At 36.5% G+C, this 13,821-nt stretch overlaps 3 protein-coding genes across 5 annotated transcripts in view; 1 reads left to right on the top strand and 2 right to left on the bottom strand.

The window, feature by feature from the left end:
* Positions 1-3,514: 3,514 nt before the first annotated feature.
* The window catches only part of LOC114307006 (methyltransferase-like protein 2), a 30,753-nt gene continuing 20,446 nt past the window's right edge, over positions 3,515-13,821 (bottom strand). For all 3 annotated transcript variants that reach the window (XR_003644900.2, XR_014332330.1, XR_014332329.1), the window contains exons 12-13: positions 3,824-3,893; positions 3,515-3,718 (exon numbers count right to left, since the gene is read on the bottom strand). The gene's annotated coding sequence lies outside the window, so the exon portion shown is untranslated. The remainder of the gene's footprint in view (positions 3,719-3,823; positions 3,894-13,821) is intronic.
* On the bottom strand, positions 3,684-5,863 carry LOC114306981 (zinc finger BED domain-containing protein RICESLEEPER 2). The gene is made up of 4 exons (XM_082876077.1): positions 5,523-5,863; positions 4,488-5,255; positions 4,002-4,342; positions 3,684-3,718 (listed from the first exon to the last, which is right to left on the bottom strand). Exons 1-4 carry the CDS (start codon positions 5,861-5,863, stop codon positions 3,684-3,686), a joined length of 1,485 nt encoding a protein of 494 aa, XP_082732203.1.
* On the top strand, positions 11,094-13,185 carry LOC114307007 (geranylgeranyl pyrophosphate synthase, chloroplastic). Its single transcript, XM_028252345.2, has one exon. It carries the CDS (start codon positions 12,040-12,042, stop codon positions 13,165-13,167), a length of 1,128 nt encoding a protein of 375 aa, XP_028108146.1. The 5' UTR covers positions 11,094-12,039; the 3' UTR covers positions 13,168-13,185.

Genomic DNA, 13,821 nt, shown 5'->3' on the forward strand with positions numbered 1-13,821 from the left:
CCAGCAACTGACTTGGGTCTTGGGTATGAGAAAGAGTTGTGAAGCGAATTCAACATCAGTTGGCTGGGTGAAAGAGGCAATATCTTTTGAAAGGGGATTGGTTGACTTTGATTAAGAGCGTATTGAGTAGTATTCCGACGTACTTCATGTCTTTACATGTTATTCTGGTATCGGTGGCGCGACGAATGGAGAAGCTTCAAAGGGATTTTTTGTGGGGCAGTGAGAGGATGATTTTAGATACCATTTGGTGGATTGGGGGTAGATTTGTCAACCAAAAGAGGCTGGGAGGTTAGGGGTTTGGAGATTGGTGGTTTTTAACCAAGCTTTGTTAGGTAAGTGGTTGTGGCGCTTTGCTGAGGAGCCGGAGAGGCTTTGGCGACGGGTGATGGCTAGTAAGTATATGCTGGCTATGGTGGATTGGGGATCAGGAGATGTGACTAGTTCTCATGGTTGTGGTTTATGGAAAGGAATTTGGTTGGGAAGAGTGGAGTTTCGGGAAAGGGTGGGGTTCCGGGTGGGTGATGGGTTGAGGGTGCGCTTTTGGAAAGAAGGATGGATGGTATGGTGAGGCTTTGTTGGCGGATCATTTTCCTTTGATTTTTGCCATTGTTAGGGATCCGGAAGCTATGGTGGCATCTTATTTGGGGGGTGGGGATGTGGTGGTATGGGATATTCACTTGAGGTGGCCGGTTCAAGGTTGAGTAATTGCTGGAATTATGGGGTTATTTGTATGGGTTGGGTATGACTAGGGTGGGGGAGGATGCCTTGAGGTGGAATATTGTGGGGGCTAAGGGGTGTTTTTTCTGTTTTGTCCTACTATTGGAGTTTGGTGAGGAAGGTGAGAAGAGATTTTCCTTGGAGGAGTATTTGGGTGCCGGGGGTTCTTTCAAAGGTGGCTTTTTTCATATGGATGGCAGCCTTAGGGCGAAATCTTACAATTTAAAACTTGGTGAGGCGCGATCATTTTCTTATGAATCGATGTTGTATGTTGTGTGCAGATGTAGAGTTAGTGGATCATTTGTTTTTTGCATTGTCCTGTGGCTAGTCGGTTCTGGGGACTTATTTGCTCTCTTTTTGGGATTGTTTAGGTTCAACCGCGAAGGGTGATGGACATGTTGTGGAGCTAGCATGGAGCTCGGGTGGGTCGCCACGGGCGATGTGCGTGGTCTTTGGTGCCCTTTTCTTTGATGTGGCTAGTTTGGTTGGAGTGTAATCGGCACACTTTTCAAGAGCTTCACCACAGTGTTTCTTGGCTTGAGAGTCACCTTTTTATAGTCTTGTATAGTTGGCTGGAGCGGAAGTTTGATTCGAATTTGTTTGTTTTTTTATGATTTCTTAGATGGCATTCTTGGTTAGGAGTTGGTAATTATACTTTTTAGGTCTTGTATTTTTGCATCATCTTGATGCACTTTCAATAAAATTTAGTTTTTCATCAAAAAAATAAAAATAAAAATTGTCAGATAACCCATTCTGCATCATAGTTTTACATAAAAGGAAGATTTGCAAACTCGTAGGCACGTGCATAGGCTTTACATACAAACAAAATTGCACGTGTCTTCTTCTATAACCATGTAAAAAGATTACAAAATGGAATAGGAAATTTTCCGTATGAATCTTGTCTTTGGCATGAGCACACGCATCATTTATCCTTGGTACATGTATGCAGCATTGGCCTTACCTTTATAGTTGGAGTAAAATCTGATTTCGCTTACTTTTTCTATTATTTTCTTGAAATTGAATTTCCCTTAGTCCTTTATTGTGCTCTGATAACAATTTCCAACTACTGATAATTATGGTCCATATACAAGATGTTTAATATATATATTGTTATGGATAACGTGTGTCTTCTTCTACAACCATATAAAGAGATTGCAAAATGGGTTAGAAAATTTTTCTTATCAATCATGTCTTTGGCATGAGCACACACATAATTCATCTTTCGAACAGGTATGATGCATTGGCCTTGCCTTTATTGTTGGAGTAAAATCTGGCTTTGTTTTGGATTAATGCCAAAGGCTTTGAAATTTTCTACCTTGCATTTGGGCAACTTATATTCCTATATAATTTGATGCATGCAAATCTCCTTTGGTATATGACAAGGCTGATTGATAAATATTACAGAACTTGAATTGAGTGTTGACGAATTAGAAATTTTCTACACCAACATAAGTTTTATAGAAATTAAATGGAAGAACTCTTCTCAAAAGAAAATTGGTTTTTTTTTTTTTTTTCTAATTTTTTATTTTACTTTGACAAAGGAAAGAACCACCAAATAGTGAAATATAAAAATTTACGCTATGTGTGTATGAAATAAATGGCATTACCAGCTCACCGCTCACTGACCATGGAAACACAAGATACGTGGTCGTTTCTTCCCCACCCCCACCTCCACAAATCCCATGCATAATGTATCTATTTCCAAGAATAATTTAATGGGGTTGTTCTCTTGTTAATCATTTACTAATTAGCATTAGTATGAATCTATTATCTTTGTCACTCTCCTAGGTAATGTTGACAAGAGTAGTTGAAGAGGGATGTAGCTCTTCAAGGCTGCTTTTACTTCCTGCCTTATTTTGGTGTGTATGTCTCTGTGTGGTTGTCTGTTTTCTAATAGCTAATGCTTGTTATTTTGGTTGTTGTGGAAGAGAAAATCATGTTAAATTAGTCCCAAACAACTTCACCAAGGTTTTTCAGCAATTTTTTAGGTTAGAAATTTGATGCTACTAAATTACATGCTTCATGAATTCATTGTGCAGAATTGTGGTGTTAACATAATGTCACATAGTATCTTTGAAAGTAGCCTATATTTATTAAGCTATAGCTTGGAAAGAATTGAGTAGACTTTAACATGGCATCCAAAGTTTGCCTTACAAATTTTCATGGAATCACTTTACAGTTGCAAAGTGCAATCATTTTAGGTCCAAACTTTTTTTCTTCTACACCTTGTTTTGAAATTTGATAAAAAAAAAAAAAAGAAAAAAAAAGAAAAGAAAAGAAAAGTGTACATTGTGTATTTGTTCTTTCTCACTACCCTCTGGCACAATTGTTGATGATATCGTGTATGTTGAAGCAACTAACACCACTACTAAGACTACTAATGATTAATACTCTTATCATCCCCTCTCAAGCTAATAGGTGAGGGTAACACCATTAGCTAAGGGTGGTCGTGGGTTGGTTGCGGCTACGGAACCTCCAATCTGCCGTCCGTTCATCGGATTGGCGGATTGGAGAAAATCAATACGCATCTGTCCGCCAATCCGGCGGATGCGGATTGAGCGGATTAGCGGATTGATGCGAATCGGTTTAGCGGTTTAAAATTTTATACTTTTTCAACATAATTCAACATGTGCACTTCCTCAAAAAAAAAAAAAAAAAACCAAAACCAAAACCAAAACAAAAACATGTGCACTTCATTCCTCAATGACCACTTGTGCGCAATGCATATATAAACCGCCAAAAGATTATCAAATAAAACCAACCCATGACCAAAAAAAAAAAAAAAATAGTGCAGTGATCAAATTTTCAACATAAAGTGGTCAAATTTTGGCACTAGGCTAGTAAACTGTGCAGTGGTCAAATTTTCAACATACAACCATCCAAAATAAGGTATTAAAGTCATCCAAAGAAAGTTTTAACCGATAGTCATATTTTGAAAATAACTTAAAAAGAAGCAATAAAGCCATTCATTTCCTTGAGCCAAACCATGAGCCATCCAAACCTGTATAACAAAAAAATGAAATTACTTAATAAGGAAAACACTAAAAAGTCTTAAACTTAAAACAAATAAACATCAACACCATTTAACAAAAGGGAAGTATTTTACCAATGATATTAAACTTCAATAAAACTACTCTCCAGACTTGGGCTTGAACATAAACTTGATTCCGAAACAACTACACATAAAACATAATACAACAAAAACATGTGAAATGACGATAATGAATTTTGAATAATACAAAATAAATGAAATTTAAAGCAAAATAAATCATTGTATATATTACTCGAATCATATTGTTGTTCAAATTCTTCAACATCATCCATTGCTTGTCGAAGGTAGTTTGGAATGTTACTTCGAAGCAAATTTTGTGTACAAACAAGAAGCTCCACTATCTTGGGAGCAAGTGAACTACGAAATGGATCAAGTATACGACCTCTTGTACTAAAAGCTGACTCAGAAACAACAGTGGAAACAGGCATTGCCAACATATCTCGTGCTATAAGTGATAATACTCTATACTTTGTTGTATTAACCTTCCACCACTCCAAGATATCAAATTCAACATTCTTCCCACGTTTCTCAATATCACCCAAATACTTGTCCAATTCCAACGTACTCCTATTACTACAAAATTACCCCTAAAAAAATGAGTTAAATTGAGAGTTCACAATAGAGTGCGGATCATTTTCATCTATCACCATATCTACTGCTTCATTTATATTGGAAGGCATGCACATTTGTTGAATCAAGCATGGCGCAATGATCATACAATTGATTCAAACAATTTTTCACCTTGTCTAACATTTCTTTGACTTTCACTACATCTCCACCAAAATTTGTTGAAAAACAAAATTGTAAATATGTCATTTTTCTTCGATGATCAAGCACAACCGCAATATACAAAAGGAGATTGATTTTATCTCCATTTCCTCTATACTTGTCAAACTTCTCTTTCATTTTCTTTGCCATTGAAGACAAAATAGGATAATTGTCTTTGATTAATTGTCCAATCATGTTTTCAATGACAAAAATTTCTGTGTAGAATGTATTTGAAGTAACAAATAAAAACCCAAAAAATCTCTTTGTTGCATTGTAGAACATTTTAAGAAATTTCAAAAACACCCTACAATTATCCCAATCCTCGGCTGTAGGCATCTCTCTCCTCTCACCCCCTTCATTATCCAAAAAGTAGTGTTTATAATTGTAGTCCTCCTCACCCATTCTTTGAAAAGCACTCTCAAATTTTTCCGCCGCCTCCAACATAAGATATGTGGAATTCCACCGTGTTGGCACATCTAGACACAAGAGACTCTTACTCTCAATTTTCAAACTTTCCACATACTTTTTAAAAGTGTCAAGGCGGTTTGGAGAATACCACACATACCTCACTACATGCCTCACATTTGCTATACAAGACTTAAGATCCTTCAATTCATCACTAACAATGAGATTTAGAATATGCGCACAACAACACATATGCAAAAAGTCATGGCCCAAGACAATTCCCTTCAACAAGTTTGTGGTTCGTTTCAAGAATCTAATGATTAGATTATTGGAACTCGCATTATCAACAATTAAGGTAAAAAGGCCATCAATGTCCCACTCTTTTAAGAGTGCCTCAATCGTTTTACCAAGAGTTTCTTATTTGTAGTTTTCAACTTGACAAAAATTTATGATCCTCTTTTGTAACTTCCAATCATCATCAATGAAATATGCTATTAGACACATATAACACAAATTTTGTATAGAAGTCCATGCGTCTGTGATAAAGCAAATTCTATGCCCCTTCACAATTTTTTTCAACCTCTCTCTTTCATTAGTGTATATGTCTACAATGTCCCTAGCAATGGTATGTCGAGATGGGATCTTGAACTTGGGTTGCATGACATTACAAAACCTCTTAAAACCAATCCCATCCACAAATTTAAAGGGCAATTCATTAATTACTATCATCTCGACAAGATACCTCCTAGCAACTTCTATAGAAAATGAGGTAGCCACAACATCAACAACACCCTCCCCACCAACTTCTCTAGGTTTAAATCCCAATGTTTGTTGCCCCTGAGTATCTCTATATGGATACTTTGTACAATTTTTCAAATGAGTTAATAAATTACTTGTTCCATGACTCTTAGAGCCTGCCATATATTATTTCTTACAATACATGCACATTGCTCTATCGTTCCCATCAATATCCTTAATCCTTTCAAAATGATCCCAAGCCTTTGATGGTGTTCTCCCACCACTACTACTTTTGGCCAGGGTTGGTCTAGGAGGGGAAGCATTAGGTTGGGTAGATGGGTCAATAGAAGATGATTTAAGCTCAATTAGGATTCACAGAAAATGTTTCTTCACTTGGAGGATCCATGACCAAAGGATTATCAAATAAATTGTCAAAAACCAATAAAAAAATCATTCAAAATATGCTTTTGAAATCCATGCTTTGTTTTTCCCTATAATTTCAAACAAGATAACAGAATTAAAACCCTAAACACTAAATATGCTCTGTTTAAAAAAAATAAAAGAATCATTCAAAATATGCTCTGTTTTTCCTTGCTGCCACAGGATAACAGAATCAAGTCAACAAATATTTCTGCACAAAACACTTCAAAAATTTTCATGAAAATTTTCACATGAAGATGCAAGAAAGTACATAAATCGAAATAGGAAAATTAATCATCCATCTATCATTCATTTATAAATAATGAAAAAGAAAACAAATGCATATAGACTTCATACAAAATTCTAAATCTAGTTTATAAAGACAAACTTGTATGCGGAAAATGTGAAAATGAACTATAAAATCATATACACTAAAAAACTAGAACCTTTTTGGCTGATTCTAGTTTTGTGTTCTAATTCTGGTTCTGGTGCCACATTTACCAAGATGATGCTCCAGAACTTTAGTGAGATTTATGTATATTTCTCAAAAACTAGAAGCTTTTTTGGCTGATGAATGATAAATTTGATAGTATTCATCAGTATTAAAAACATCAAAGGTGAAAAATAGTCTTATGAGAATGAGAGTTCTGACAGAAAAGGTGCTTATGAGTTATTTATCCTCTGTTTACATACACCCACCCTTCAATCTCCAGTTAGTTCCAAATTTTCACAAGTTAGAGAGATAAAGACTTAATACTCAAAAGAGTCAAAACAAGTTCAATCTCAATTACTCAGATTACAAAAACACCCAAAATATGAGGAATCAAGACAAACCCACCTCGGCTTGGTACTCGTGTTTCTCACCAGAGGTCTTGGAGCTAAGGCTGAGTAGTGAGGGCATAAAAAATATTTTTAAAAGCAATGGACAAAGTAACGAGCGGGTCAGGTTTAGTGGGTGTAATGGCGAATCAATCGCAAACAGACCCAAAACTGCGAAAACACATAATCTGGGCCCGCACTCGTCCACCACGTGTCACGTATCCACTCAAAAGTGGTCGGGTAGGGCAGGTTTGGCAGGTCGGGCGATTTGCTGCCCAACCCTACCATTAGCTTGTCCTTTAGCTATAACTTTCGTGTTGACTTTTAAGAAAGAGGAAAGAATGCACTAGGTTTTCGGAAAACTTTTACTGGATGGAATATAGTTAGGGCTCTTATACCCTCATGTTAATTAATCATTTAAACACTAATTAGTTATAGGACAAATGAAGGGTGTTCTAGGGGCGAAAATGCAAAACAGTTCTCGAAAAACACAATGGATGTCATAGGAAGCTTCCTTGTGACAACTATGATATATGAGGATATACGACATGTAGTTAGCACACGTAGGTTGGGAGTTAAAGTCATCGTGGAAAGCTTCCTCATCAAAAATCAAACCCTTGGGGACAGAGGGCATATAGTTTGCACACGTAAGTCGGGAGTTATAGTTGAAAACGCCTTAAACTTAGTCGAAAAAGGGCTTCCAGGGGGCAAAAATGCAAAACATCCCCCGCACCAATGTGTGGGTGTCAGGGGCAGCATCCTTGTGACAAATACAACCTGTGACCACAGCTGGTATGTAATTCGCACGCATAGTTTGAGAGTTAGAGACAAAAACACCTTGAACTTAGGCAAAAAGAGCTTTCGGGGGGCGAAAATGAAAAACAGACCCCAAACCAATGTATGGATGTTACGAGTTGTATCCTCGTAAAAAATAGGACCTGTGGCCATAGACGGCACATAATTCGCACACATAATTTGAGAGTTAGAGTCGAAAATGTCTTGAACTTAGGCGAAAAAGGGCTTTCGGGGGGCAAAAATGCAAAACAGCCCCTGAACCAATGTATGGATCTAACGAGCAGCATCCTCATTGACAAATAGGACATGTGGCCATAGACAGCATCTAATTCACACGCGTAGTTTGAGAGTTAGAGCCGAAAACGCCTTAAACTTAGTTGAAAGAGGGCTTTCAAGGGGGCAAAAATGCAAAACAGCCCGAACCAATGTATGGCTATCACGAGCAGCATCCTCATGACAAATAGGACCCGTGGCCATAGACGGAATATAATTCGCACGTGTAGTTTGAGAGTTAGAGCCGAAAACGCCTTGAACTCAGGCAAAAAAGGGCTTTCGGGGGACGAAAACGCAAAACAGCCCCCGAACAAATGTATGGATGTTATGGGCTACATCCTCATGAAAAATAAGACTTGTGGCCATAGACAACATGTAATTTGCACACATAGTTTGAGAATTAGAGCTGAAAACGCCTCAAAGTTAGTCGAAAAAGGGCTTTTCGGTGGCAAAAATGCAAAACAGCTCCCAAACCAATGTATGGCTATCATAGACAGCATTCTCGTAGCAAATAGGAACTGTGGCCACAGACGGCATGTAATTCACACGCGTAGTTTGAGAGTTAGAGTTGAAAACGCCTTGACCTTAGACAAAAAAGGGCTTTTAGCGGGGTGAAAATGCAAAAACAGCTTTCGAACCAATGTATGGATGTTAAAGGCAGCATCTTGGTGACAAATAGGACTTGTGGCCATAGACGGCATATAATTCGCACACATAGTTTGAAAGTTAGAGCCGAAAACATCTTAAACTTACTCCAAAAAGGGCTTTCGGGAGGGGCGAAAATGTGAAACGGCCCCCTAACCAATGTATGGATGTTACAAATTTGTTATTTATTTACTTATTTTATTATTTAAGCAAGTGGTGTGGACTTGTGGATACTCATTTTTTGTGTATGGAGGACAATTTCGACTTTTGTGTACTCTTTGATAATTTTGTCGTCCGCTGCTTTTCTGTGGATTACTATTACTAGTATAGATGTTTTTTGGCTGGTATATAGAATTCCTTTTGTCGTGTTACAGATTATCGCAATCCGTACCACGACAAATGGCCATTTCGCATAGTAGTACTTATATTTTTGGCACACAGAGGGCTTGATTTTTGTAACTTAATTGTTATGTTTTGTATGGAATTATTAAAAAAGTTTGGACTATATAGTATAGGTTGGACTATGGTTTGTATGGAATTTTACATTTACAGTTATACATTTTTTGGATGGTTGGAAGTGAAATGGATGCAGATCTATTATGGAATGATTGATAATAGATGTATTGCTTTGTTCATATACATAGTATTGGTTGCATGAAGTACATACAGGTTGTAAACAAATTAGAATTTGGAGAAAAAAAAAACATAAAATTATGTTTTTAGTGACTAAACAATTTATAGGCCAAAAAGAAGTATATAATTTAATGACTAAATAGTTAGTAGCTAAAAAAAAAAAAAAATGAATTTTTTTTTGGTGACTAAAATGTTTAGTAGCTACAAAATTACAAACAAACAACATATTTGGGTGACCAAAGGTTTAGTAGGCAAAAACATGTTAAACTTTAGGCTAATAAAAGTTTAGTAGTCGAAAAAAATCAAACATTAAGTGACTAAATTATTTAGTAGCTAAACAAAAATAACCTGAACAAAAAACCATTTTTGTTGACTAAAGATTTAGTAGGCAAAAACAAATCAGACTTTTGGTGACAAAAAGTTTAGTAGCGAAAAAAAAAAATCACACTTTAGGCGACTAAAATATTTAGTAGCTAAAAAAAAGTACATGAAATAAAATAAAATAAAAAATTGCGACTACAATTTTAGTCATAAAAAATAATTCTCAATTTTTGGCGACAACAAATTTTAGTCGCTGAAAATGTTATAGATAATTTTACTTTAATGCTTTTGGCAACTAAAAAAATGGTCGGCAATTTATTACTTTTGGCGACTAAATTTTTTTTTTTTGGGTCACCAATAGCCTTTCCCGACAATTTGTCAGCAACAAACCTGGCAACCAAAACTTTTAGTCCCTAAAAACCTTCGTCGACTAAAACATGACTTTTGGCGACAAAAAATTTAGTCGCCAAAAGTGTTATTTGTCGTGGTGATTTGGAAAACCCTAAACAACTACTGTGTCGGATCTAGAATGATATTATCTTTCCTAATTTGGGAATGCTGCGTTTGGCTCAGGTCCAAATGTGGAAAACCCAACCAAAATGTGGTGAGTGCAAAAACCTTTATTGTACACTTTTTTCAAACGTAACATACACTGAAATCATAGGCTTGAGATAATGTGATATATATATATATATATATAGCATAAACCATGTCAAATCCCATACGATGGGACTTCCGTGCTCATTAAAGAAAATAGATGGGAGTGGCTAGTCCACAAGTCCTTTTTTTGGATAATAGGTCAATCACCCTTTTTTAATAATGTCATAAATATAATTCAATTAACATTTCAGGTAATTATATTATTGTATGCAAGAGTAGTTAGAAATTTTATTATGTTAAATAAAAAAATTCTAATAATGAAGTATTTATAATTTGAAAATCTATAAGGGATAATTTATACTTTTAGTAAGGGGTAGTTTGGGTATGATCTTTTTTTGGATTTTTTGTTTTTTACAAAAAGATATGCAGAAAAGTAGAAAGATGATGTGATAAGCCAATAAATCAATAAGCAGCCTATTTGGCTTCTTGCCAAACTCACTCTAAATCTCAAAGGTGTATTTGTAGGGTGTAGGATTATATATACGCGACGGATTAATGGATTCAATTACATACCACTTAATCTTGAATCTGAAAAGAATGAACCTGATAAGTGAATCACGTGCCTCTGAATCACCGTTTTTAAATCCAGCAATGGAGTGATACTACAATGCGAGCAACACTCACACAAATCATAGTACAAAGGCCTATGTTTAGTTCACTAATGGCAAATAAATTGAAAGACTCATAAAGTTTATCCACACAATATTACGTTTTGCTTCCCCTTTTTCGATTCCCATGATAATACGTATATTGATATATCAATATATAGCAAGATAGGTAACCACCCATCGTTATCCTAGATAAGATGGGACAGTAAGCTATCCTTACCTATTAGGATACCTTTGAATTTAAATTCAAACTTAAATTCAGATGGGTCTTACATGGATCATACCACCATGGACGTCTAAACCCAGGTTTGAAACCCAACCCGTTTACCAACATAGAAAAATTCTAATATACATACTTCTTAGGTGATGTTTGGCAAGTGGTTTTGGGGCTAAAATAGCGACAAAAAACAAAATAGGTTATTTTAGTCATAACAAACAAAACATCACATCCAACCCATAATCATTACACTCTTCTCTCACAAAAAAAGTCAAAAATTCAAAAAACCTTTTTCAAACCAAGTTTTTTAGCCCAGGCTAAAATAGTCAAAAAAACTAAAAAATTAAAAAGCCAACCCACTTCCCAAACAGAGACTTAAAAAGGGTGTATCATATGCACCCTAATTATGTTATTATTTTATTTTTTTTTAAACTTATAATCAGTTTTCTTCTTTTGTCATGATAATAGTTTAATTATGATAAGATTTTTGATTATATCTTATATAGTATTTGATTATAATTTTTTAAAAATAATAATTCAAAAAATATAATTTTTTTTTTGGGGTTTAATTATAAGATATTTATCACAATTTTTTTCTACTTTCAAATGGCCTACGTGTCCATACTTCCAAATTGTGGTTGCTTCCAATCCGATTCCATCCAATAGAAAGCCCTATCTTTTGATCGTGCCTTCCTACGATGGGTTGATGTGATGTCAATGTGTCCATGTTTCAACCGTTTAATTTCAAAAAGTAGAGATGGTCATCTCTTCATAGTATTTCTCTTACACAACCTCTCCTATAAATGCTTTATGAAACTTCGTAGACTTTGACTCCCCAACACAACATGTCCCCCCATTAATAAATCACTACGCTAGTAGAAAGGTACTATTACACACGCATGTATCTATTGCTTTGTTGTATATAAGCAGCCCTTTCAATCTCTCTCTCTCTCTCTCAACAGAAAAAGATGAGATCGATGAATCTGGTAGATTCATGGGTCCAAACCTGTTCAATGTTTAATCAACCAAGCCGATGCAGATCTCTGATCGGATTAATCTACAATCCAATCAAGAAGAACACACCCAATTTCAGAAACTATCCTTCATTTCCTCTCAGACAAACCCAACAACGACCCGTCTCATCTTCCACAGTTTCTGCGATTCTCACCAAAGAAGAAACAGACAGTTCGAATCAACAAATCACCACCCAATTCGATTTCAATGGATACATGCTTCTCAAAGCTAATTCCATCAACAAAGCCCTCGACGACGCTGTTGTGTTGAGAAATCCACCAACGATCCACGAAGCCATGAGATACTCTCTCCTCGCCGGCGGCAAGAGGGTTCGCCCGGTGCTCTGCATCGCCTCCTGCGAGCTCGTCGGCGGCGGAGAATCTCAGGCAATGCCGGCTGCTTGCGCCGTCGAGATGATCCACACCATGTCGTTGATTCACGACGATCTTCCCTGTATGGACAACGACGATCTCCGCCGAGGAAAACCCACCAACCACAAGGTCTTCGGCGAGGACGTGGCGGTCCTCGCCGGCGATTCCCTCCTCGCTTTCGCCTTCGAATTCGTCGCCACATCAACAATCGGAGTCTCCCCAACTCGAATCCTCGCCGCAATCGGTGAATTAGCAAAGTCAATCGGAGCAGAGGGGCTCGTAGCAGGGCAAGTTGTGGATTTGAATTGCACTGGAATGTCGAATGTTGGATTGGATGAGCTTGAATTCATTCACATACACAAGACTGCTGCATTGCTTGAAGCTTCGGTTGTGCTGGGTGCGATATTGGGTGGTGGAGACGAACAACAGGTAGAGAAATTGAGGAAGTTTGCGAGGTGTATTGGGTTGTTGTTTCAGGTTGTGGATGATATTTTGGATGTGACAAAGTCATCAATGGAGTTGGGGAAGACGGCGGGGAAGGACTTGGTGGTGGATAAGGCAACGTATCCGAAGCTGATGGGTTTGGAGAAATCGAGGGAATTTGCAGACAAGTTGAAGGTGGAAGCCATAGATTTGCTTTCTGGGTTTGATGAGGGTAAAGCGGCTCCATTGGTGGCTCTGACCAATTACATTGCTCATCGGCAGAATTAGCGTAAAAAAAAAGGGTAATGCTAGGGATACCAAATTTTCTACCAAACAAATGACCAAATGTCTCACATGGGTGTGGGGTCCGCAATTTTGTGGGCCCTACACCCATGTGAGACATTTGGTCATTTATTTGGTAGAAAATTTGGGACCTCTAGCATTTTCCAAAAAAAAATTGTTTGGGAGCAGATGATAACATTATGAGGGTTTTGAATGTTTGTTTTGTAACAATTTTTATAGAAATTATCATTCCTTAATTGGAATCTTACTACTGTGTTGTTGAATGAAGAGATATTATTATGTTGTTGCTACTACAATCTCCATCTTCATGTCAATTATCAAACTTAAGAATCAGTATGTAATTTAATTTCAATTATCAAATTATGTGAGATATTTTTTTTTTTCATTTTCAAATCTATATCTAAATTTATAAATCAAACATAACATAAATGAACTAACATAAAAATATTAAATTTGTGATGTTTAATTTATTGTGATTTACGTTAAAAAAATAATAATAATAAAAAAAGGAAGAAATGACAAAAAGATTTGAAAATCTTGGAGGAAGATGTTATCCAAGCAGTTGGCCATTTAGAAAATACCGACAAATGCACAGATGTCACATGTTGTCACAATGATATATGGCCAGATCTCCCAATA

Source organism: Camellia sinensis, chromosome 6 (assembly GCF_055761805.1).
Source record: "Camellia sinensis isolate YWXY chromosome 6, ASM5576180v1, whole genome shotgun sequence".
NCBI classification, from domain to species: domain Eukaryota; kingdom Viridiplantae; phylum Streptophyta; class Magnoliopsida; order Ericales; family Theaceae; genus Camellia; species Camellia sinensis.

Excerpts from the sequence above, each read along its gene's own strand:
- LOC114306981 (XM_082876077.1), bottom strand. The coding sequence starts at position 5,863 with ATGGCAGGCTCTAAGAGTCATGGAACAAGTAATTTATTAACTCATTTG. Across the intron at positions 5,256-5,522 it reads TACACTAATGAAAGAGAGAG|ATTCTTGAAACGAACCACAA; the intron begins GTTGAAAAAAAT and ends TCTAATCATTAG. Across the intron at positions 3,719-4,001 it reads TGAACAACAATATGATTCGA|GTTTGGATGGCTCATGGTTT; the intron begins GTAATATATACA and ends TTTGTTATACAG.
- LOC114307007 (XM_028252345.2), top strand. The coding sequence starts at position 12,040 with ATGAGATCGATGAATCTGGTAGATTCATGGGTCCAAACCTGTTCAATG.